The 22,355-nt window shown below is 37.5% G+C and overlaps 1 protein-coding gene across 1 annotated transcript in view; it reads left to right on the top strand.

Annotated features, from left to right (window-relative positions):
- Positions 1-8,750: 8,750 nt before the first annotated feature.
- LOC102396808 (transmembrane protease serine 11B-like protein) overlaps positions 8,751-22,355 on the top strand; it is a 29,935-nt gene continuing 16,330 nt past the window's right edge. Inside the window, exons 1-2 of the mRNA XM_025289985.3 lie at positions 8,751-8,934; positions 11,633-11,748. Coding sequence (XP_025145770.2) covers positions 8,927-8,934; positions 11,633-11,748 — 124 coding nt within the window. The 5' untranslated portion in view covers positions 8,751-8,926. The remainder of the gene's footprint in view (positions 8,935-11,632; positions 11,749-22,355) is intronic.

Raw genomic sequence — 22,355 nt, forward strand, 5'->3', positions numbered from 1 at the left:
TAATGGACATTCACATTTTATTTCTATTTGAGATAGTTTTTATAATCTTGTAAAATCTTATAATCTTGGAATGGAGAAGGGATATCAGAAGTTCAGCTAGACCAAGTCTCTTAATTCATAGAGTGAGGAACGCTAAGAGGAACAATTATTTGCTTAAAGTCATTCTGCTGCAGCCTTTGATAGGCTCTCAGTTCAGTTCAGTTCAGTTCAGTCATTCAGTCATGTCTGACTTTTTGCAACCCCATGAATTGCAGCACGCCAGGCCTCCCTGTCCATCACCAACTCCCAGAGTTCACTCAAACTCACGTCCATCAAGTCGGTGATGCCATCCAGCCATCTCATCCTCTGTAGTCCCCTTTTCCTCCTGCCCCCAATCCCTCCCAGCATCAGAGTTTTTTCCAATTAATCAATTCTTCGCTGGATCATCAAAAAAGCAAGAGAGTTCCAGAAAAACATCTACTTCTGCTTTATTGACTATGCCAAAGCCTTTGACTGTGTGGATCACAATAAATTGTGGAAAATTCTTCAAGAGATGGGAATACCAGACCACCTGACCTGCCTCTTGAGAAACCTATATGCAGGTCAGGAGGCAACAGTTAGAACTGGACATGGAACAACAGACTGGTTCCAAATAGGAAAAAGAGTACATCAAGGCTGTATACTGCTGGGCTGGAAGAAGCACAAGCTGGAATCAAGATTGCCGGGAGAAATATCAATAACCTCAGATATGCAGATGACACCACCCTTATGGCAGAAAGTGAAGAGGAACTAAAAAGCCTCTTGATGAAAGTGAAAGTGGAGAGTGAAAAAGTTGGCTTACAGCTCAACATTCAGAAAATGAAGATCATGGCATCTGGTCCCATCACTTCATGGCAAATAGATGGGGAAACAGTGTCAGACTTTATTTTTCTGGGCTCCAAAATCACTGCAGATGGTGACTGCAGCCATGAAATTAAAAAACACTTGCTCCTTGGAAGAAAAGTTATGACTAACCTAGACTGCATATTAAAAAGCAGAGACATTACTTTGCCAACAAAGGTCCATCTAGTCAGGGCTGTGGTTTTTCCAGTGGTCATGTATGGATGTGAGAGTTGGACTGTGAAGAAGGCTGAGCACCGAAGAATTGATGCTTTTGAACTGTGATGTTGGAGAAGACTCCTGAGAGTCCCTTGGACTGCAAGGAGATCCAACCAGTCCATTCTGAAGGAGATCAGCCCTGGGATTTCTTTGGAAGGAATGATGCTAAAGCTGAAACTCCAGTACTTTGGCCACCTCATGCGAAGAGTTAATAGGCTCTAACCCTCACATTGGAGAAGGAAATGGCAACCCACTCTAGTGTTCTTGCCTGGAGAATCCCATGGACAGTGAAGCCTGGTAGGCTGCAGTCCATGGGGTCGCACAGAGTCGGACATGACTGAAGCGACTTGGCAGCAACCCTCACATAAATTTTCCCTCGATATAATTTAAATTCAAAATGAGTCGAGAATTTTAAAATGACTTAAAGTTGTAATTATTTATATATTTTCTTCATGTCCTTCTTTTGTCATTTGTTTTCATTCTCTTACAGCAAAAATAATGTGAGGTCCTCGAGGGAAGAGGATAGTACGGCATCTATTACAGTAGCTCTCTTGACAGTACATGTGCAGCACACAGAGGCTGACTTTGTAATCTCTGTGAATAATTTACCTTTTATAATTTCCAAAAAATAAAAATGTAGCTTAAAATTTCAAAAAACAGCTAAAATAAACTAAAAAATTCTCTTCCTTCAACTGTTTTTGACATTACTTCTGCTTTTTTCTTTATTGTAAATTGTGACTCAAATGGAAAGCACAGTGATGTAAAGTCAATCCATAACCAAGTATGACAAGATGGTGCTTTTTTCTTCCTCACTCTTTACTCGGGACGATCACACGTATTTATTGAACTCCAGTGTGTTTCAGGAAATATCAGGTATGGACACAGTATCATCTTTCAAGGATGCTGCATTTAGAGGATAAAGATAGGCAGTAAAGACATAAGTAAGATAATCTCAATAAGTGTTACAAAGGAAAAAAAGTGATATGATAGAAAATAATAAGGCTGATGAGATGTACTTGAGATTGGGCGGTCTGAGCAACTTTTTCAGAATAGTATCCTCAAGATTGCAGGGAGAAATATCAAAAACCTCAGATATGCAGATGATACCACTTTAACAGCAGAAAGTGAAGAGGAAATAAGGAATCTCCTGATGAAGGTGAAAGAGTAGAGTAAAAAGCTGGCTTAAAACTCAGTATTAAAAAACCAAGATCATGGCATCCAGTCCCATCACTTCATGGCAAATAGGGAAAATGTGGAGGCAGTAACAGATTTCCTCTTCTTGGACTCTGAGATCACTGTGGATGGTGACAGCAGCCATAAAATTAGAAGATGATGGCTTCTTGGCAGGAAAGCTAGGACAAGCCTAGACAGTGTATTAAGAAGCAAAGACATCACTTTGCTGACAAAGGTCCATATAGTTGAGGCTATGTCTTTCCAGGAGTTATGTACTGATGTGAGAGCTGGACTGTAAAGAAAGCAGAGCACCAGAGAATTGATGTTTTCCAAACTGTGGTGATGGAGAAAACTATTGAGAGACACTTGGACAGCAAGATCAAACCAGTCAATCTTAAAGGAAATCAACCCTGAATACACATTGGGAGGGCTGATGCTGAAGACCCAATACTTTGGCCACCTGATGCAAAGAGATGACTCATTGGAAAAGACCCTCCTTATGATGGGAAGGATTGAGGACAAGAGGAGAAGGGGGTGACATAGGATGAGATGGTTAGATGGCATCACCAATTCAATGGACATGACCTTGGACTAACCCCAGGAGATGGTGAGGGACAGGGAAGCCTGGCTCCCTGAGTTGTTAAGTTGTTAAGTATTTACCAGGACACCACTGAATGTTACTATGTATTACTCATTTACACTTTTAAAAGAAATCTTCACCAAATGATGGGCTTCTCTGGTGGCTCAGATGGTAAAGAATCTGCCTGTAATGTGGGAGACCCAGGTTCAGTTTCTGGGTCAGGAAGATCCCCTGGAGAAGGTAATGATGCAACTTGAGCATGATTTCTATTCTAGGACATTACAAACTAGCTTTCTGCCCATTGTGTCAGATATTTTGTTAAATGCCTTAAGGAATGCCTGCTTAGCACTTGAGGTACATAAGTTGTTACTAATTTTCATTTTTCATGATTTCAATGTAAGGAAGTTTTAGAAATTATTTTTGAGACGTTTCATAAAGGTATGTCAAGCACATTTCAGATTTGCAGTTTACAGTGGTTAATTAAAGGATTACAAAAAAATCATATGTTTTTGTGTTTTACAAAAAGATCATATGATAACAAAAAATCAATATTTCATAAAAGATTGTTTTCTTTATAATTATTATAATTCTTTGTGAAAATAAAATAATTCTGTTGTACTTCTTACATTGTTTCCTCAATAAATTTAGTCACAATTCACACTCGTGGTTGAATAAACAAAACTTCATTTTAATTAAACATAGGAGTATACAAGAATTGCATTAAATAACTATCTTTGGTTTCATATGTTTATACCGTACATCAGATTTATATCATCTATCAAAAAAAAGATTCAACAAAGCAGAAATCACTAGTCAGAGTAATGCGAGTCTGTCTCCAAATTTTCCGTCCCAGTCATTTGATGAAAGAGAAGGGATTAAAGGGCATCAAACCAAGCCATGATCAGAGCAGGGATAAAGTCTGTTATGAGGAAGTCTAGGAGAATTTCTTTGTTCTGCTTAAAATCTACTCCACCCCTGGACTCATCACCCTTGCAGAATAAAACCTAAACTATTTATTATGATTTGCAAATCCATAAAAAGCTTGACACTCTTCCTACTCATTAGTCAGGACACATTTTGGGAGTTCCTCTTTTACCAGGAAGCCTTTTCTGGCATCCCTAGTCTGGTGTTTCAGATTGCCCCAGCCATACAACTGTTACTATGCTTTCTACAAAATGGAAACATCTAGTTTTGCATCTGAGTATCCTACTAGACAGTTTCTCAAGAGCTCTTTTCTGTCTCTGTGTTCTTGAACTGGTGTCTGGTTCAATGGAAGTAATAATCCCATCCAATTGAATAACACTGAAATGTACTATTAAGATCTAGCTTCTGTATGCAGCTCTGTGCTTTCTCCCATTGTGCCCTTGTATTTAACCTGTGCTCTAATTTTGCTACTACTTCAGATTTCTGAAACATGCTAGTCTGGGCCTTTCAAATGCTGTGCTCCTTATTTAGAATATCCTCCTCTGACATTTTTCTCCTGGTAACTGTACTTTAAAAATTAGTTCACACCTTTGTGAGACTTATCAACTTTTTTTTAGTCCATGCTGCACAGCTTGGCATACGAGCTCTTTGGAGAAGGCAATGGCACCCCACCCCAGTACTCCCATGGATGGAGGAGCCTGGTAGGCTGCAGTCCATGGGGTCACTGAGGGTCGGACATGACTGGGCGACTTCACTTTCACTTTTCACGTTCACGCATTGGAGAAGGAAATGGCAACCCACTCCAGTGTTCTTGCCTAGAGAATCCCAGGGATGGGGGAGCCTGGTGGGCTGCTGTCTATGGGGTCACACAGAGTCAGACACGACTGTGTCTGAAGTGACTTAGCAGCAGCAGCACAGCTTGGCATACGAGCTCTTAGTTCCCTGACCAAGGATTTGAACCCAGCCTCTCATTAGTCAAAGTGTGGATTCCTAACCATTAGACCACCAGGGATTCCCAATCCACTGTGTTCTTATGGATTTTGTGCTTATTGTCATCAAGCCATCATCTCATCCTGGAAAGTTCTACAAAGCCAACAAATATTAATACAATTTATTTTTAGCCAATATTAATTTGGCCCTAACTTCCTACATTTTATTTACCAATTCCTCTTTTTATCCTCTACTCAGATACATATTAAAGACAAACTTTTATTTCATTTCAACAAGTATACTTAAAAATTGTTTAATTATACAAGCAAGCGACATATTAACACATTATTCTTGTGAAAATAATAAATTCATTACAGATCAAGATAAAGTTTCTTTAGTTATCATTTTCAGTTATTGTCTTTTTCCTTCTCCTTGGAGGTAATCATTATTTTGGAATCCTTCTTGATATTTTTAATATATTTACCTTTTTATAAATAAGTATGTGAATTTAAGTATATACATTAACTTCCATTAAAATGTAAATATTCTTTTCTTTTAATTATTTCTGTTATTGTATGAAATTGTGATTCTGCATCTCATATTTTTACTCAATAATTTTTCTTAAATTTTTTTCTATACAGATTTACAACTCTATCAGTCAGAGTTCAGAGTAGAAAAATCATTTTATTTATTTATTTTAGAACAGACATTTTAAACAGAAAGCAATTTGAAATATGAAATCATGTATTTCAAAAGTTATTAGAAGGGCTGGTGTGAAGGCCCTAGGCTGAACTTCAAGGATGACCCATAGAACCGTAGAGAACTGATGCCCAGAAGAGATAGCCACTGGCCGTATTGAATTCAATAGCTAAGATTCAGGGATCAGAAAGACACTAGCAGCAATGATACTACTACTACAGCCTCCTGACTCCCATAAGCTGGTCTGGTCTTTGCCTACTCTCAAATTGTTTCTTAGACCCTAGGAAGCTGGAGAATAGAAAGTAGAATGCTGCTGCAAGAAACAGAATATCCCCATGACCTTTTATTAACATAAATCCCAAGACAGTCTCATTTTTGCCTTAAAAGGCATCTGACTTGCTTCCCCCTTTCAAGTTTCATACAACTGCATCTAGCTGGCAGAATCTATTTTGCATCCAGAATTCTAAATGCAAGGCATTCTTGGAAATGTCTTTTTAAGCTTTCCAGTCTCTGCAGAATAGAAAGGGACCTTAGAAAGGATGATGAGTAAGGCACCACACCAATTATAACCTCATTCCTTTTAACTGCCAAACAATATTGCATTATATAGGTACACCATAATTTAACCACTGCTCTATCAATGAATATTTTGTTTCTATCTTTTCTGTTGAGAACACTGTAATAAATCACCTTATGTACTCCTGTTTCAGTATATGTGCCAGGATAGATATCTAGATGTATACCTAGAAGTGAAACTGCTTAGTTATAGGGAATGTGTGTGTGTGTGTTAATTGCTCAGTCACGTCCGACTCTAGCCCATAGGGAATACAGTGTTAAAATTAAATAGGTGATGTCAAGCTACTCTCTAAAGTTGGTGACTCAATTCTAATTCCTACCATCAATATATGAGAGTTCATTTTGAAATAGAATTCTTAATTTTTAGTTTTAGTAGCATTATTGAATTGTTCTAATATGCTAATATAATTATTCATGGATGGTATTAAGCATATTTTATGTCAATGTCCATCTCTATTTCTTTCGTGAATGCTCTGTTAAAATCTTATCTACAATCCATATTACATTTAAAAAATATTTTATTAATTTTTAGGAGGTCTACCTATTTTTGGATATTAATCATCTTATCTAAGCATATATGTTATTTGATGATCATCTACTGGATACTAAGAACTTTGATAAACATTATGAAAAACAAATATAAGCTATAGTTCTTGTCTTCAGGTTTAAGTAACTCATATTTTCATTGATATGATAGAACCCTCCACAGAACAGATTCAAATAGAAATCAATATGATAATTTCTATTAAATTGAAAATGAATATTGATGATAGTATATATTATGGGCCATAAAAAAGATTAAAGAGAATGGTTTAGATTAAAGATTAACAATTCCAGGGAAGGGTTTATGAAGGTCATAGTAGTTAAGTTGGACCATGAAGCATGGATAAACATTAGATGGTAGAATGGCAGTCCCGGGTGTGTTAATCTTAGAGGTAGGAAAGCACTTGCCATTCAAGGAATGTGTGAGTGTTGGTCACTCAGTCATGTCCAACTCTCTGCAACTCCATGGATTGTAACCCAACAGGCTCCTCTGTCCATGTCCATGGAATTCTCTAGGCAAGAACACTAGAGTGGGTTGTCATGCCCTTCTCCAGCAGATCTTCCTGACCCAGGGATCGAAACCAGGTTTCCCTGCGTGTGCAGGCAGATTCTTTACCATTTGAGCTACCCAGGAAGCCATTCAAGGAATAGAACTGTGAGAAATAGCTCAAGGAAAATCAAGTTTTAGGTAAAGTCATTGTGAAGATAATACAATGTCCTGTACATTGTGTCAAGCACTTGGCCTACATGGCCAATTGATAACAATTGGTTGATAACAATTACTTTACATGTACAATCTTGTTAGATTCCATTCTTTCTTAAGAGAAAAGGGAAGCTCAGAAAGATTTATGCCAAACAACTAGCTACTAGTGGTCCTGGCCTTGGGACAGAGGTCGTGCCCTTCCTGTTAGAGCATGCTGTAATGGAACAGTATTGGTAAAAAGAAATGGCATTCTAAGGACCTTGAATATTAACCAGTGAGGTTTCTATTTTATCCTGAAAGCAAGTGAGAGTTTTGATGATTTTTAAATGTAGAAATGTTGTGAATATGTTTTAGGAAGATGAGTCATACCTATTAATATCATTCAGGTCTGTGTTCAAAAATTTCCTCCTCAGAGACGTCTTTCCTGACCACCATAAAGATAGGCTCCCACCATCTTCTACCCAATTATTCTGCTTTATTTTCTTTACAGCATTCATAAAGATCTCATATTAAGTTAAGTATTTAGTATTTTATTGATTCATTTAGTAAAATAATGCTTGGCTAGATTAGTTAACTCCACTTCCCATAAAGAATTATCAAAATAGAACTGATAAATCCTATACCAAAACCCACTTTCATCAGTAGATCCATTCCTTCAAAAATGTGCAGAGAGTCCAGGGAGAATTTTTAGATTAAGTGTGTTTCAAATGAGCAATGCTGTGGCAAAATAATTTTTTTTAATTGAAGTATAATGGCTTTACAGTTTTGTGTTAGTTAATGCTATAAAATGAAGTAAATCAGATATATATATATATATATATATATATATATATATATATACATACATACATATATCTCCTCTCTCTTGGGAGAAGGCAATGGCACCCCACTCCAGTACTCTTGCCTAGAAAATCCCATGGACGGAGGAGCCTGGTGCGCTGCAGTCCACGGGTCGCTAGGAGTCTGACACGACTGAGCAACTTCATTTTCATTTTTCACTTTCATGCATTGGAGAAGGAAATGGCAACCCACTCCAGTGTTCTTGCCTGGAGAATCCCAGGGATGGGGGAGCCTGGTGGGCTGCCATCTCTGGGGTCGCACAGAGTCGGACACAACTGACGCAGCTTAGCAGCAGCAGCAGCAGCCTCTCTCTTGAGCCTCCCTCCCATCCCCATCCCACCCTTCTAGGTCATCACAGAGCTCCCTGTGTTATATAGAAACTTCCTACTTAGCTATCTGTTTTACACATGGTAGTGTATATACTGTAACAGAATTATTGTATCAAAAAAAAAAAAAAAACCCACAATGTACATTTAAGTCCTTTGCAGAGACTGCTCTGGTAGGTACAGTTGGTTTCACTGAGGAGGAGCCACAGTATCAGGAAAGGGGTGGATGGAATCTGAGTCAGAACACTGATTCACCAATTTGTGGTGATATGTCTTGGGTGGACCTGTCAGATGACCAATCCACATTATGTCTGTGTCTTAGTATCCAACTCAAAGAGAATTTTCATTTCTTGCTTTAAATCACAGATCCAAGTTGTCATCAACACTTGTTAAACAAGTTTCCCTTTAATTGCTTTCTGCTATTGCACCCAGCCCTTAAGATCCCAAGTATCACTGTGGTTAGTATATTTACCTGAGAACCACTGATCAGGACAAAAGAAGTGCAGAAGTTTCCTTTATCATTATTAACATCAACAGCCATTGTATCAGTACATTATGTACAGGTAAGTGGAGACTTGCTTGACTAAAATTCTGACATAAAAAGAATTAACACTTTTCCCACTATGACTCCCACCCAAGGGGTGCAGTAAAACAATTGAGTTTGAGGGGAATTCATAATTTTTCCACAGCAGTTTGGATTTCCTGCCTGGGAGCAACCCTCTTATTTACATGTTGTACCTGGGATCTATAGTTTTTTTTTTTTTTAGCAATTTGGGGAATGCTTCAAAAAGCTAACATGCTGCTTAACATTCTGTGAATGAAAAACAATATTAATGTGTAACTGGTTTTTAATTAAAACTTTTTAAAATTTTATATTGGAGTATTTAGTTGATTAATAATGTGTTAGTTTCAGGTGTACAGCAAAGTGACTCAGTTATACATATATATGTATCTATTCTTTTTTTTTTTATGTATCTATTCTTTTTCAAATTCTTTTCCCATTTAGGTTATTACAAAGTATTGAGCAGAGTTCGTTGTGCTACACAGCAGGTCTCTTGTTGGTTATCTATTTTATATTTTTATTTATTAAAAACTGCTTGGAGTATGATTGCTTGACAATGTTGTGTTATTTACTACAGTACAGCAAAGCGAATCAGCTATACATGTACATATACCCCTCTTTTTTGGATTTCCTTGCCATTTAGGTCAATGTGTGACTATTTTAAAGTGGAGAGAAGGAAGCAGAGAGAGAAGTTTCTTCTCTCATAAAGCTAATGTTAAATTGTTATTGGTGGTAATGATTATGAATCCTTCATTTTTGTTTAATATCTGTGCTTTCTGACGTGCTTTCATGGATATAACCTTGAATCTCACAGTACCATTGCTTCATAAGGGTTCTTTATAGAATAATATATAAAATTATGTATTTTTATCTGTAAAATGTTCATAAGCTAGAATAGTGTAACTATGTATAGATATGTGTTCCCTCAAGTATCTAATTAGATTATTACTTCCTCATGTGAACAATGATTATTCATGCCAACCTTTTAAAAACATGCATGGAGTTTTCATTGCAATGTATACAATATACCAAAATTAACTGATCCTAATTTATAATATCTATAACATTATAAATTAGGATAACTGAAATACAAACTCATACTTTACACAAATATTTCTCTAAAAAATGTGCATCCTAACATAATACTCTTAATTAACTATGCTCCAATATAAAATAAAAATTAATTCATGTAAAAATATAATTAGAAAGAGCATGCTCAGTCAGGGGAGTACTGGAGAGGATTGGGAGTTTGGGATTAGCATATGCAAGCTATTATACATAGAATGGATAAACAACAAGGTCCTACTGTGTGGCCCAGGACACTATATTCAATATCTTCTGATAAACATATTGGAAGAATATGAAAAGAATGTATATATATGTGTAACTGAATCACTTTCCTGTATAGTAGAAATTGACACAACATTGTAAATCAACTATATTTCAATGAAATAAATTTGTAATTTTTAAAAAAGAAAGAGCATGCTCACTGCGATAGCGCAAACCAAGGATATTTTTATTGAACTAAAGTAAATAGTGTTATGTGATTTCTTTGTTTATTAAAAATATTATGATATTTGTAACCCTGATGTTTTCTTATTAGTCACATCTTTGGTCTATCAGTAAGGAAAGAGCGTTCACACACACTTAAAAGTGGAGAAGAAACAAAAAGATTGTTTTGTTCTGTTTCATTTTGCCTGTAAGCTAGTCATCACCTTTATGCTGGGCGGGTAATATTATTTTTATTTATAGAGCACCTCCTCCTTCTCCGTCATTCTGACACTTGTGTGAAGTCCTAAACTGAGAGTCCAAAGGATTAAGCCATTGTTTCTAAGCACTGCTAGTTAGCCAGCAAAGGTTCAGGCCCTAGTTCAGTGAGTAACTTTTCAGGGTGAGGCAATAATCTGATTGCCTGGGGGATCTTGGGGGAATCTTAAAGCATGGTTGCCTCTGAAGGTGCATTTGATGAGACCTTAGGTAGTCTGTGGCTGCACAAGAGTTCTGAGTGATGAAAGACCAAGAGGAAGAGAGGAAACACTACAAGTGAAAGTAAAGACTTCAAAACCATATTTTATTAGTTTCAAATTATTTTGTAGGGCTAGTCCAGTGAAATAGGAAAACTCTTAAAAGAAAGCTATGTTTTAGATCCTTGCCACAGAAGCTTTGAGAATTCATGGCAGTGAGATGGGCACTGCTCTGATCCAATATGGCACTTCATATTTGCATGTGTTCTTTTTATATAATAAGGGAATAGTAAATAACATAGGATCATAATCATAGGATAAAAATTATAAATTCTCTTCTCCTCCTGCCCTCCCCACCCCCCACCTGGCAAGGTTTTCACTTACTTTTTCCACTACCCATTGATCAGGGGAGGAAACTAGAGTCTAAGTAAAGGTAACTTGGCACCAAGCATCATAACTCCTGAAAAATAATTTCATAGCACAGATCCAGAGAGGTTCAGTCATAAGCTTTAAGATAAGCTCATAGGCTTCACCTCCTTTTTCTCCTTTCTTCCTTCTTTCCTTCCTCTCTCCTTCCATCCTTTCTTCTTTCCTTCCTTCCTGTCTTCAAATGTCTTTTGCTACTAATGTGTTTAGAGTGTGGATATTCTAGGGGTGAGCAAGAGAAAATAAATAAATATTTGGAATGGCTGACTTTTCTAATATGCCTTTCTTATTCATATTCTTTACTTGCAGACCAGTGACAGTTTCTCGGACATCTTTGCCACCGTGGGTGATTGTCCTCATCGTGTTTGGAGTGGTGGCAATCCTAGGAACCACTATTGGTCTCCTAGTTCATTTTCTGGCAGTAGGTTGGTAAAGAAAACATTTCTATTTCTTTAAGTTTGTTTCAATCTTCATTTCTACAAGACAAAGAAACAATTGCAAACAACAAATAATCTCCTTTTAGAAAGGCCATTAATGAATGACCCAAGATCCCAGAAATAAGCATTGTCAACATTTGTCAGTGTATTACAGACATCTTTTTGAATATACACAGGTAACATAATGTATGCTTTATAAAGACATGAGTGCATAGATAATTGGTAAAAAGTGAAAGTCGCTCAGTTGTGTGTGACTCTTTGCCACCCCATGGACAACACAGTCCATGTAATTCTCCAGGCCAGAATACTAGTGGGTAGCCCTTCCCTTCTCCAGGGGATCTTCCCAACCCAGGTCTCTGACATTGCAGGTGGATTCTTTACCAGCATAATGTATGCTATATAAGGACATGAGTGCATGGAAAATTGGTAGATAGTCAGAAAAAGTAATCTACCAAGATGGTATCAAGGGTGTTATTTTATATTGATAATTAAAATATTATACTCATTGTATGTGATGAAGAGAGAAGGAAATGGCAACCCACTCCAGTACCCTTGCCTGGAAAATCCCATGGACAGAGGAGCGTGGTAGGCTACAGTCCATGTGATGAAGAGAAATCAAAGAATATTGAATTTTGACTATTTGTTTCTTGATAACAAAGATATTAACAATAAAAAGTCTTCTCTACATACATTTTAAAAAAGACTTTGGAAAACAAGAGAGAAGTTGGAGTCATTTTTAAAAATCATGTGTTTTAACTTTAGACATTGTTATTCATATCCTGCTATGAAAGTTTAAAAATAGGTACACAGACTTCTCATTTGTCTGTCACACTTCCCAGTAGTTTGTTACCAATATTATTATTTTTCACTGTCAACATTTATAGCACTTTATTTTGGTTTACAATTATAATTACTACAGTTTTGGAATTTTGAATGAATATATTTTCATATTCAAATATTCATATGCTCACCATTACTCCTTTATCCATGACTTTGCTATGCTTGGATTTTTTTTTTCCTCCTAAGCTTCATATCAGAGAAGGCGATGGCACCCCAACTCCAGTACTCTTGCCTGGAAAATCCCATGGACGGAGGAGCCTGGTAGGCTGCAGTCCATGGGGTCGCTAAGAATCGGACACGACTGAGCGACTTCCCTTTCACTTTTCACTTTGATGCATTGGAGAAGGAAATGGCAACCCACTCCAGTACTCTTGCCCGGAGAATCCCAGGGATGGGGGAGCCTGGTGGGCTGCCGTCTATGGGGTCGCACAGAGTCGGACACGACTGAAGCGACTTAGCAGCAGCAGCAGCAAGCTTCATATACTTTAGTTTTAAGAGTCAAACTGTTACAGCTTTTTATAAAAAAGCAAGCCCTCCTCCGCTACCCTTATTTCCCATTTCTCAGAGCAGCCGTTTTCAACTGTTTGGTTCTTAACATTGCTGCTGCTGCTAAATCACTTCAGTCGTGTCTGACTCTGTGTGACCCCATAGACAGCACCCCACCAGGCTCCCCGTCCCTGGGATTCTCCAGGCAAGAACACTGGAGTGGGTTGCCATTTCCTTCTCCAATGCATGAAAGTGAAAAGTGAAGATGAAGTCGCTCAGTCGTGTCCAACCCTCAGGGACCCCATAGACTGCAGCCTTCCAGGCTCCTCTGTCCATGGGATTTTCCAGGCAAGAGTACTGGAGTGGGGTGCCACTGCCTTCTCCGCTTAACATTGCTATTACCTGGACTTTTCAGCTATCGATATCTATTTACTTTCTACTATTCATGTCATACTTCTACACTCCCTGGCTACATGGTTGTTGATTTGGAATTTCCCTTTAGCGACTTTCTAAGAGTTATTTTCAACTGTCGACTGTGTTTAACCCCCTAATACCTGGATTTCCTTTTTATTATTTTATTCACTTAACTGTGGGCTTCTCTGATAGCTCAGTTGGTAAAGAATCTGCCTGCAGTGCAGGAGACCTCGGTTCAATTCCTGGGTCAGGAAGATCCTCTGGAGAAGGGATAGGCTATCTGCTGACATGTTCTTGGGCTTCCCTTTTGGCTCAGCTGGTAAAGAATCCACTTGCCATGCAGGAGATCTCTCTTTGATCTCTGGGTTGGGAAGATCCCCTGGTGAAGGAAAAGGCTACCCATTCTAGAATTCTGGCCTAGAGAATTCCATGGACTATATAGTCCTCAGGGTCTCAAAGAGTCAGAAAGCAAATTTCACTTTCACTTAGTTGTGGAATGTATGTTCCAGAAACTTTCAGGGAAGTTTACATTTTGACATGTCTGAAAATATCACAATCTACTCTTGACCTTAATTAACAGTATAGAATTCTAGGTTGAAAAATGTTTTCCTTCTGAATTTTGAAGTTAGAGCTCTATAATCTTCATGTTTTATAGTTTCTGCCAAGAATTCTGATGACATTTTGATTCCAAATTTTTGAATGAAAACTCTTCTCCTACCCTCCCATCTTCTGAAACCTTATTGGATTTTTTTTCTTTGTCTCCAGTATTTTGAAATTTTATGGTAATTTGATATAATCTAGATCTTATTTTTATTCATTGTGCTGGCATTTAATGGGTCCTTTCAATCTAGAAAGTGAAGTGAAGTGGGATTCTTAGGATTCCCTGGTGGCTCAGATGGTAAAAGCGTCTGCCTGCAATGCGGGAGACCCGGGTTTGTTCCCCAAGTTGGGGAGATCCCCTGGAGAAGGAAATGGCAACCCACTCCAGTACTCTTCTCTAGAAAATTCCATGGATGGAGGAGCCTGGTGGACTACAGTCCATGGGGTCGCAAAGAGTCGGTCATGACTGAGCGACTTCACTTTCTTTTCTTTCTTTCAATCTAGAAACTCATGTGCTTCAGTTCCTGAAATTTTTCTTAGATTTTTTTCCTTTGATAATTTTCTAGCCTTTTTTCCCTTTTTCTGGGGCTACTGTAATTTGGATATTAGGCTTCCTAAATGTAGTCTCTAATTTTCTTATCTGTTTCTTTCTATTTTTCCATCCCTTAGTATTTTTAAAAATGACTTTCTTGGTCATTTTCTCAAGTTTATCTTCCAAACTTCTACTGAATTCTTTAATTCTGCAGTTATATGTATAACTGCTTTTTAATTATCTGGTTGTTCCTTTATATAACATTTTGGTTTTATTTCTTACAAAATTTTCTCTGAATATAATAATCTGTTTTAGTTTTTAGTCTCTTTCCTCAAATGTTTTCTCTGTTTATTTTGGCAATATTTCATATTAGATACTTGTCTCAAATATATGTTAATCTTTCAGCTCAGTGTCTGCTAATATTTAAGATTAGAGATTAAAGAGCTGACTGAAACTCACTATGAAAGAGATATCTGTTGACAATGGTTTTAACTGTAGACTGCTATTTAGGTGGTTTTGTTGAGAGAATTCAAGTTACCAGTACGTTTAGATATTTTTTCTTGAACTGGTCAGAATTCCTCGGTGTAGAGAAACTTCATTTGTTTTACATGAGCATATTCTGGGCTGGGGGAAAAATGAAGTGGGGTAGGGGAAGAATTCAGCATATACATTTTTAGAATGTGCACGTGCTTTCAACAGTGTCTCAGTTTTCACTAATCCAGAAAATTTAGCAATTGGGGGAGTTGACAATTGTGTCAATCATTTAGAGCTCTTTAAATTAAGCCTTCCCTTGTCTTTTGGTCTTTTTCTGAGCTTAGAGAAAGGAGAATGTTGTAGTTCTTTTACTCCCACAGCCTTAAATAGAAATGTTCTCTTAAACTCTATGGCACCTAGAGCACTCAGTACAAAAAATACAAACAAAAAACCAAAACCCAATCCTTCAAAACCATGTGTGTGTAAATTGCAGGGTTTCTATACAGAAATAAGTTGTAAGTAATCAAGTCATGGCAAGGTTGTAAAATAAATCTTTCTGCACCTTATCTTTCTCAATTCATATTTGCATTTGGACTACTTTAGAGATGAGAATGTTAATCATAAGGTGCAAATATGTGTTTTAGATTTTTCATCTCTAAGGGGTTATTTTCATCTCATCAGGTACCAACAGAGTACAAAGGCTATATTCACAGTGATCTTAGCATACTGAACAAACTCAGTGATATATTAGGCTTCTTGCATAGAATTAAAGTAAGAATAGAATACTCAAGAAATTATTTCCGTGGACTTCCCAGGTGGTCCAGTGGTTAAGAATCTGCCTACTAATACAGGGGGCACAGATTCGAACCCTGGTCTGGGAGATTCCACATGCCGTGGGGCAGCTAAACCCATGGGCCACAACTACTGAGCCTGTGCTCTAAGAGTCCACACACTACAAGACAAGCCACTACAATAAGAAGCCCTTGGACAGAGGAATCTGGTGGACTATGGTCCATAGTGTCTCAGAGAGTCTGACACGACTGAAGCAACTTAGCTCGCATACAAGCACAGCAACTGGAGAGTAGCCCCCACTCGCCACAGTTAGAGAAAGTCCACCTGAAGCAATGAAGACCCAGAGCAGCCAAATATAGATAAAGAAAATTTGAAAAAGAATTGATTTCCTTGTTCTAGGGTATAGTTTCTCAGCCTTAAATATCTTAGATATTAAATGTTCCAGTTTATCCACTGGCTCTGGGAAGGTGCTCCTTGCAATTGTAATAAAATCAGTTTGGATCTGGCCAACTTATTGATTTACACTGAAGAATAGTCATGACTGACTATTATAATAAGTAGAGATATTTCAGTTCAGTCAGTTCAGTTGCTCAGTCATGTCCGACTCTTTGTGACCCCATGAATCGCAGCACGCCAGACCTCCCTGTCCATCACCAACTCCCGGAGTTCACTCAGACTCACGTCCATCGAGTCAGTGATGCCATCCAGCCATCTCATCCTCTGTCGTCCCCTTCTCCTCCTGCCCCCAATCCCTCCCAGCACCAGGGTCTTTTCCAATGAGTCAACTCTTCTCATGAGGTGGTCAAAGTACTGGAGTTTCAGCTTTAACATCATTCCTTCCAAAGAAATCCCAGGGCTGATCTCCTTCAGAATGGACTGGTTGGATCTCCTTGCAGTCCAAGGCACTCTCAAGCGTCTGCTCCAACACCACAGTTCAAAAGCATCAATTCTTTGGCACTCAGTTTTCTTCACAGTGCAACTCTCACATCCATACATGACCACAGGAAAAACCATAGCCTTGACTAGACAGACCTTTGTTGGCAAAGTAATGTCTCTGCTTTTCAATATGCTATCTAGGTTGGTCATAACTTTCCTTCCAAGGAGTAAGTGTCTTTTAATTTCATGGCTGCAGTCACCATCTGCAGTGATTTTGGAGCCCAAAAAGATAAAGTCTGACACTGTTGCCACTGTTTCCCAATCTATTTCCCATGAAGTGATGGGACTGGATGCCATGACCTTTGTTTTCTGAATGTTGAGCTTTAAGCCAACTTTTTCACTCTTCACTTTCACTTTCATCAAGAGGCTTTTTTTTTGTTTTTAATTTTTTTTAATTTAATTTTATTTTTAAACTTTACATAATTGTATTAGTTTTGCCAAATATCAAAATGAATCCGCCACAGGTATACATGTGTTCCCCATCCTGAACCATCCTCCCTCCTCCCTCCCCATTCCATCCCTCTGGGTCGTCCCAGTGCACCAGCCCCAAGCATCCAGTATTGTGCATCTAACCTGGGCTGGCAACTCGTTTCATACATGATTTTTTACATGTTTCAATGCCATTCTCCCAAATCGTCCCACCCTCTCCCTCTCTCACAGAGTCCATAAGACTGTTCTATACATCAGTGTCTCTTTTGCTGTCTCGTACACAGGGTTATTGTTACCATCTTTCTAAATTCCATATATATGTGTTAGTATACTGTACTGGTGTTTTTCTTTCTGGCTTACTTCACTCTGTATAATAGGCTCCAGTTTCATCCACCTCATTAGAACTGATTCAAATGAATTTTTTTAATGGCTGAGTAATACTCCATTGTGTATATGTACCACTGCTTTCTTATCCATTCATCTGCTGATGGACATCTAAGTTGCTTCCATGTCCTGGCTATTATAAACAGTGCTGCGATGAACATTGGGGTACACGTGTCTCTTTCCCTTCTGGTTTCCTCAGTGTGTATGCCCAGCAGTGGGATTGCTGGATCATAAGGCAGTTCTATTTCCAGGTTTTTAAGGAATCTCCACACTGTTCTCCATAGTGGCTGTACTAGTTTGCATTCCCACCAACAGTGTAAGAGGGTTCCCTTTTCTCCACACCCTCTCCAGCATTTATTACTTGTAGACTTTTGGATCGCAGCCATTCTGACTGGTGTGAAATGGTACCTCATAGTGGTTTTGATTTGCATTTCTCTGATAATGAGTGATGTTGAGCATCTTTTCATGTGTTAGTTAGCCATCTGTATGTCTTCTTTGGAGAAATGTCTATTTAGTTCTTTGGCCCATTTTTTGATTGGGTCATTTATTTTTCTGGAATTGAGCTGTAGGAGTTGCTTGTATATTCTCGAGATTAGTTGTTTGTCAGTTGCTTCATTTGCTATTATTTTCTCCCATTCTGAAGGCTGTCTTTTCACCTTGCTAATAGTTTCCTTTGATGTGCAGAAGCTTTTAAGGTTAATTAGGTCCCATTTGTTTATTTTTGCTTTTATTTCCAATATTCTGGGAGGTGGGTCATAGAGGATCCTGCTGTGATGTATGTCAGAGAGTGTTTTGCCTATGTTCTCCTCTAGGAGTTTTAGAGTTTCTGGTCTTACGTTTAGATCTTTAATCCATTTTGAGTTTATTTTTGTGTATGGTGTTAGAAAGTGTTCTAGTTTCATTCTTTTACAAGTGGTTGACCAGATTTCCCAGCACCACTTGTTAAAGAGATTGTCTTTAATCCATTGTATATTCTTGCCTCCTTTGTCAAAGATAAGGTGTCCATAAGTGCGTGGATTTATCTCTGGGCTTTCTATTTTGTTCCATTGATCTATATTTCTGTCTTTGTGCCAGTACCATACTGTCTTGATAACTGTGGCTTTGTAGTAGAGCCTGAAGTCAGGTAGGTTGATTCCTCCAGTTCCATTCTTCTTTCTCAAGATCACTTTGGCTATTTGAGGTTTTTCGTATTTCCATACAAATTGTGAAATTATTTGTTCTAGCTCTGTGAAGAATGCTGTTGGTAGCTTGATAGGGATTGCATTGAATCTATAGATTGCTTTGGGTAGTATACTCATTTTCACTATATTGATTCTTCCAATCCATGAACATGGTATATTTCTCCATCTGTTAGTGTCCTCTTTGATTTCTTTCACCAGTGTTTTATAGTTTTCTATATATAGGTCTTTAGATCCTTTAGGTAGATATATTCCTAAGTATTTTATTCTTTTTGTTGCAATGGTGAATGGAATTGTTTCCTTAATTTCTCTTTCTGTTTTCTCATTATTAGTGTATAGGAATGCAAGAGATTTCTGTGTGTTGATTTTATATCCTGCAACTTTACTATAGTCATTGATTAGTTCTAGTAATTTTCTGGTGGAGTCTTTAGGGTTTTCTATGTAGAGGATCATGTCATCTGCAAACAGTGAGAGTTTTACTTCTTCTTTTCCAATTTGGATTCCTTTTATTTCTTTTTCTGCTCTGATTGCTGTGGCCAAAACTTCCAAAACTATGTTGAATAGTAATGGTGAAAGTGGGCACCCTTGTCTTGTTCCTGATTTTAGAGGAAATGCTTTCAGTTTTTCACCATTGAGGATAATGTTTGCTGTGGGTTTGTCATATATAGCTTTTATTATGTTGAGGTATGTTCCTTCTATTCCTGCTTTCTGGAGAGTTTTGATCATAAATGGATGTTGAATTTTGTCAAAGGCTTTCTCTGCATCTATTGAGATAATCATATGGTTTTTATTTTTCAATTTGTTAATGTGGTGTATTACATTGATTGATTTGCGGATATTGAAGAATCCTTGCATCCCTGGGATAAAGCCCACTTGGTCATGGTGTATGATCTTTTTAATGTGTTGTTGGATTCTGATTGCTAGAATTTTGTTAAGGATTTTTGCATCTATGTTCATCAGTGATATTGGCCTGTAGTTTTCTTTTTTTGTGGCATCTTTGTCAGGTTTTGGTATTAGGGTGATGGTGGCCTCATAGAATGAGTTTGGAAGTTTACCATCCTCTGCAATTTTCTGGAAGAGTTTGAGCAGGATAGGTGTTAGCTCTTCTCTAAATTTTTGGTAGAATTCAGCTGTGAAACCATCTGGACCTGGGCTTTTGTTTGCTGGAAGATTTTTGATTACAGTTTCAATTTCCGTGCTTGTGATGGGTCTGTTAAGATTTTCTATTTCTTCCTGATCGAGTTTTGGAAAGTTGTACTTTTCTAAGAATTTGTCCATTTCTTCCACGTTGTCCATGTTATTGGCATATAATTGTTGATAGTAGTCTCTTATGATCCTTTGTATTTCTGTGTTGTCTGTTGTGATCTCTCCATTTTCATTTCTAATTTTATTGATTTGATTTTTCTCCCTTTGTTTCTTGATGAGTCTGGCTAATGGTTTGTCAATTTTATTTATCCTTTCAAAAAACCAGCTTTTGGTTTTGTTGATTTTTGCTATGATCTCTTTTGTTTCTTTTGCATTTATTTCTGCTCTAAGTTTTAAGATTTCTTTCCTTCTACTAACCCTGGGGTTCTTCATTTCTTCCTTTTCTAGTTGCTTTAGGTGTAGAGTTAGGTTATTTATTTGACTTTTTTCTTGTTTCTTGAGGTGTGCCTGTATTGCTATGAACTTTCCCCTTAAGACTGCTTTTACCGTGTCCCACAGGTTTTCGGTTGTTGTGTTTTCATTTTCATTCGTTTCTATGCAAATTTTGATTTCTTTTTTGATTTCTTCTGTGATTTGTTGGTTATTCAGCAGTGTGTTGTTCAGCCTCCATATGTTGGAATTTTTAATAGTTTTTCTGTTGTAATTGAGATCTAATCTTACTGCATTGTGGTTAGAAAAGATGCTTGGAATGATTTCTATTTTTTTGAATTTACCAAGGCTAGCTTTATGGCCCAGGATGTGATCTATCCTGGAGAAGGTTCCATGTGCGCTTGAGAAAAAGGTGAAATTCATTGTTTTGGGATGAAATGTCCTATAGATATCAATTAGGTCTAACTGGTCTATTGTATCATTTAAAGTTTGTGTTTCTTTGTTAATTTTCTGTTTAGTTGATCTATCCATAGGTGTGACTGGGGTATTAAAGTCTCCCACTACTATTGTGTTATTGTTAATTTCTCCTTTCATACTTGTTAGCATTTGTCTTACATACTGCGGTGCTCCCGTGTTGGGTGCATATATATTTATAATTGTTATATCTTCTTCTTGGATTGATCCTTTGATCATTATGTAGCAACCATCTTTGTCTCTTTTCACAGTCTTTGTTTTAAAGTCTATTTTATCTGATATGAGTATTGCTACTCCTGCTTTCTTTTGGGCCCTATTTGCATGGAAAATCTTTTTCCAGCCCTTCACTTTCAGTCTGTATGTGTCCCCTGTTTTGAGGTGGGTCTCTTGTAGACAACATATTTAGGGGTCTTGTTTTTGTATCCATTCAGCCAGTCTTTGTATTTTGGTTGGGGCATTCAACCCATTTACGTTTAAGGTGATTACTGATAAGTATGATCCCATTGCCATTTACTTTATTGTTTTGGGTTCGAATTTATACACCGTTTTTGTGTTTCCTGTCTAGAGAATATCCTTTAGTATTTGTTAGAGAGCTGGTTTGGTGGTGCAGAATTCTCTCAGCTTTTGCTTGTCTGAAAAGCTTTTGATTTCTCCTTCATACTTGAATGAGATCCTTGCTGGGTACAATAATCTGGGCTGTAGGCTATTTTCTTTCATCATTTTAAGTATGTCTTGCCATTCCCTCCTGGCTTGAAGAGTTTCTATTGAAAGATCAGCTGTTATCCTTATGGGTATTCCCTTGTGTGTTATTTGTTGTTTTCCCCTTGCTGCTTTTAATATTTGTTCTTTGTGTTTGATCTTTGTTAACTTGATTAATATGTGTCTTGGGGTGTTTCGCCTTGGGTTTATCCTGTTTGGCACTCTCTGGGTTTCTTGGACTTGGGTGATTATTTCCTTCCCCATTTTAGGGAAGTTTTCAACTATTATCTCCTCAAGTATTTTCTCATGGTCTTTCTTTTTGTCTTTTTCTTCTGGGACCCCTATGATTCGAATGTTGTAGCGTTTAATATTGTCCTGGAGGTCTCTGAGATTGTCCTCATTTCTTTTAATTTGTTTTTCTTTTATCCTCTCTGATTCATTTATTTCTACCATTCTATCTTCTAATTCACTAATCCTATCTTCTGCCTCTGTTATTCTACTATTTGTTGCCTCCAGAGTGTTTTTAATTTCACTTATTGCATTATTCATTATATATTGACTCTTTTTTATTTCTTCTAGGTCCTTGTTAAACCTTTCTTGCATCTTCTCAATCCTTGCCTCCAGGCTATTTATCTGTGATTCCATTTTAATTTCAAGATTTTGGATCAATTTCACTATCATTATTTGGAATTCTTTATCAGGTAGATTCCCTATCTCTTCCTCTTTTGTTTGGTTTGGTGGGCATTTATCCTGTTCCTTTATCTGCTGGCTATTCCTCTGTC

The sequence above is a fragment of the Bubalus bubalis genome, chromosome 7, assembly GCF_019923935.1.
Source record: "Bubalus bubalis isolate 160015118507 breed Murrah chromosome 7, NDDB_SH_1, whole genome shotgun sequence".
Lineage (NCBI taxonomy): Eukaryota > Metazoa > Chordata > Mammalia > Artiodactyla > Bovidae > Bubalus > Bubalus bubalis.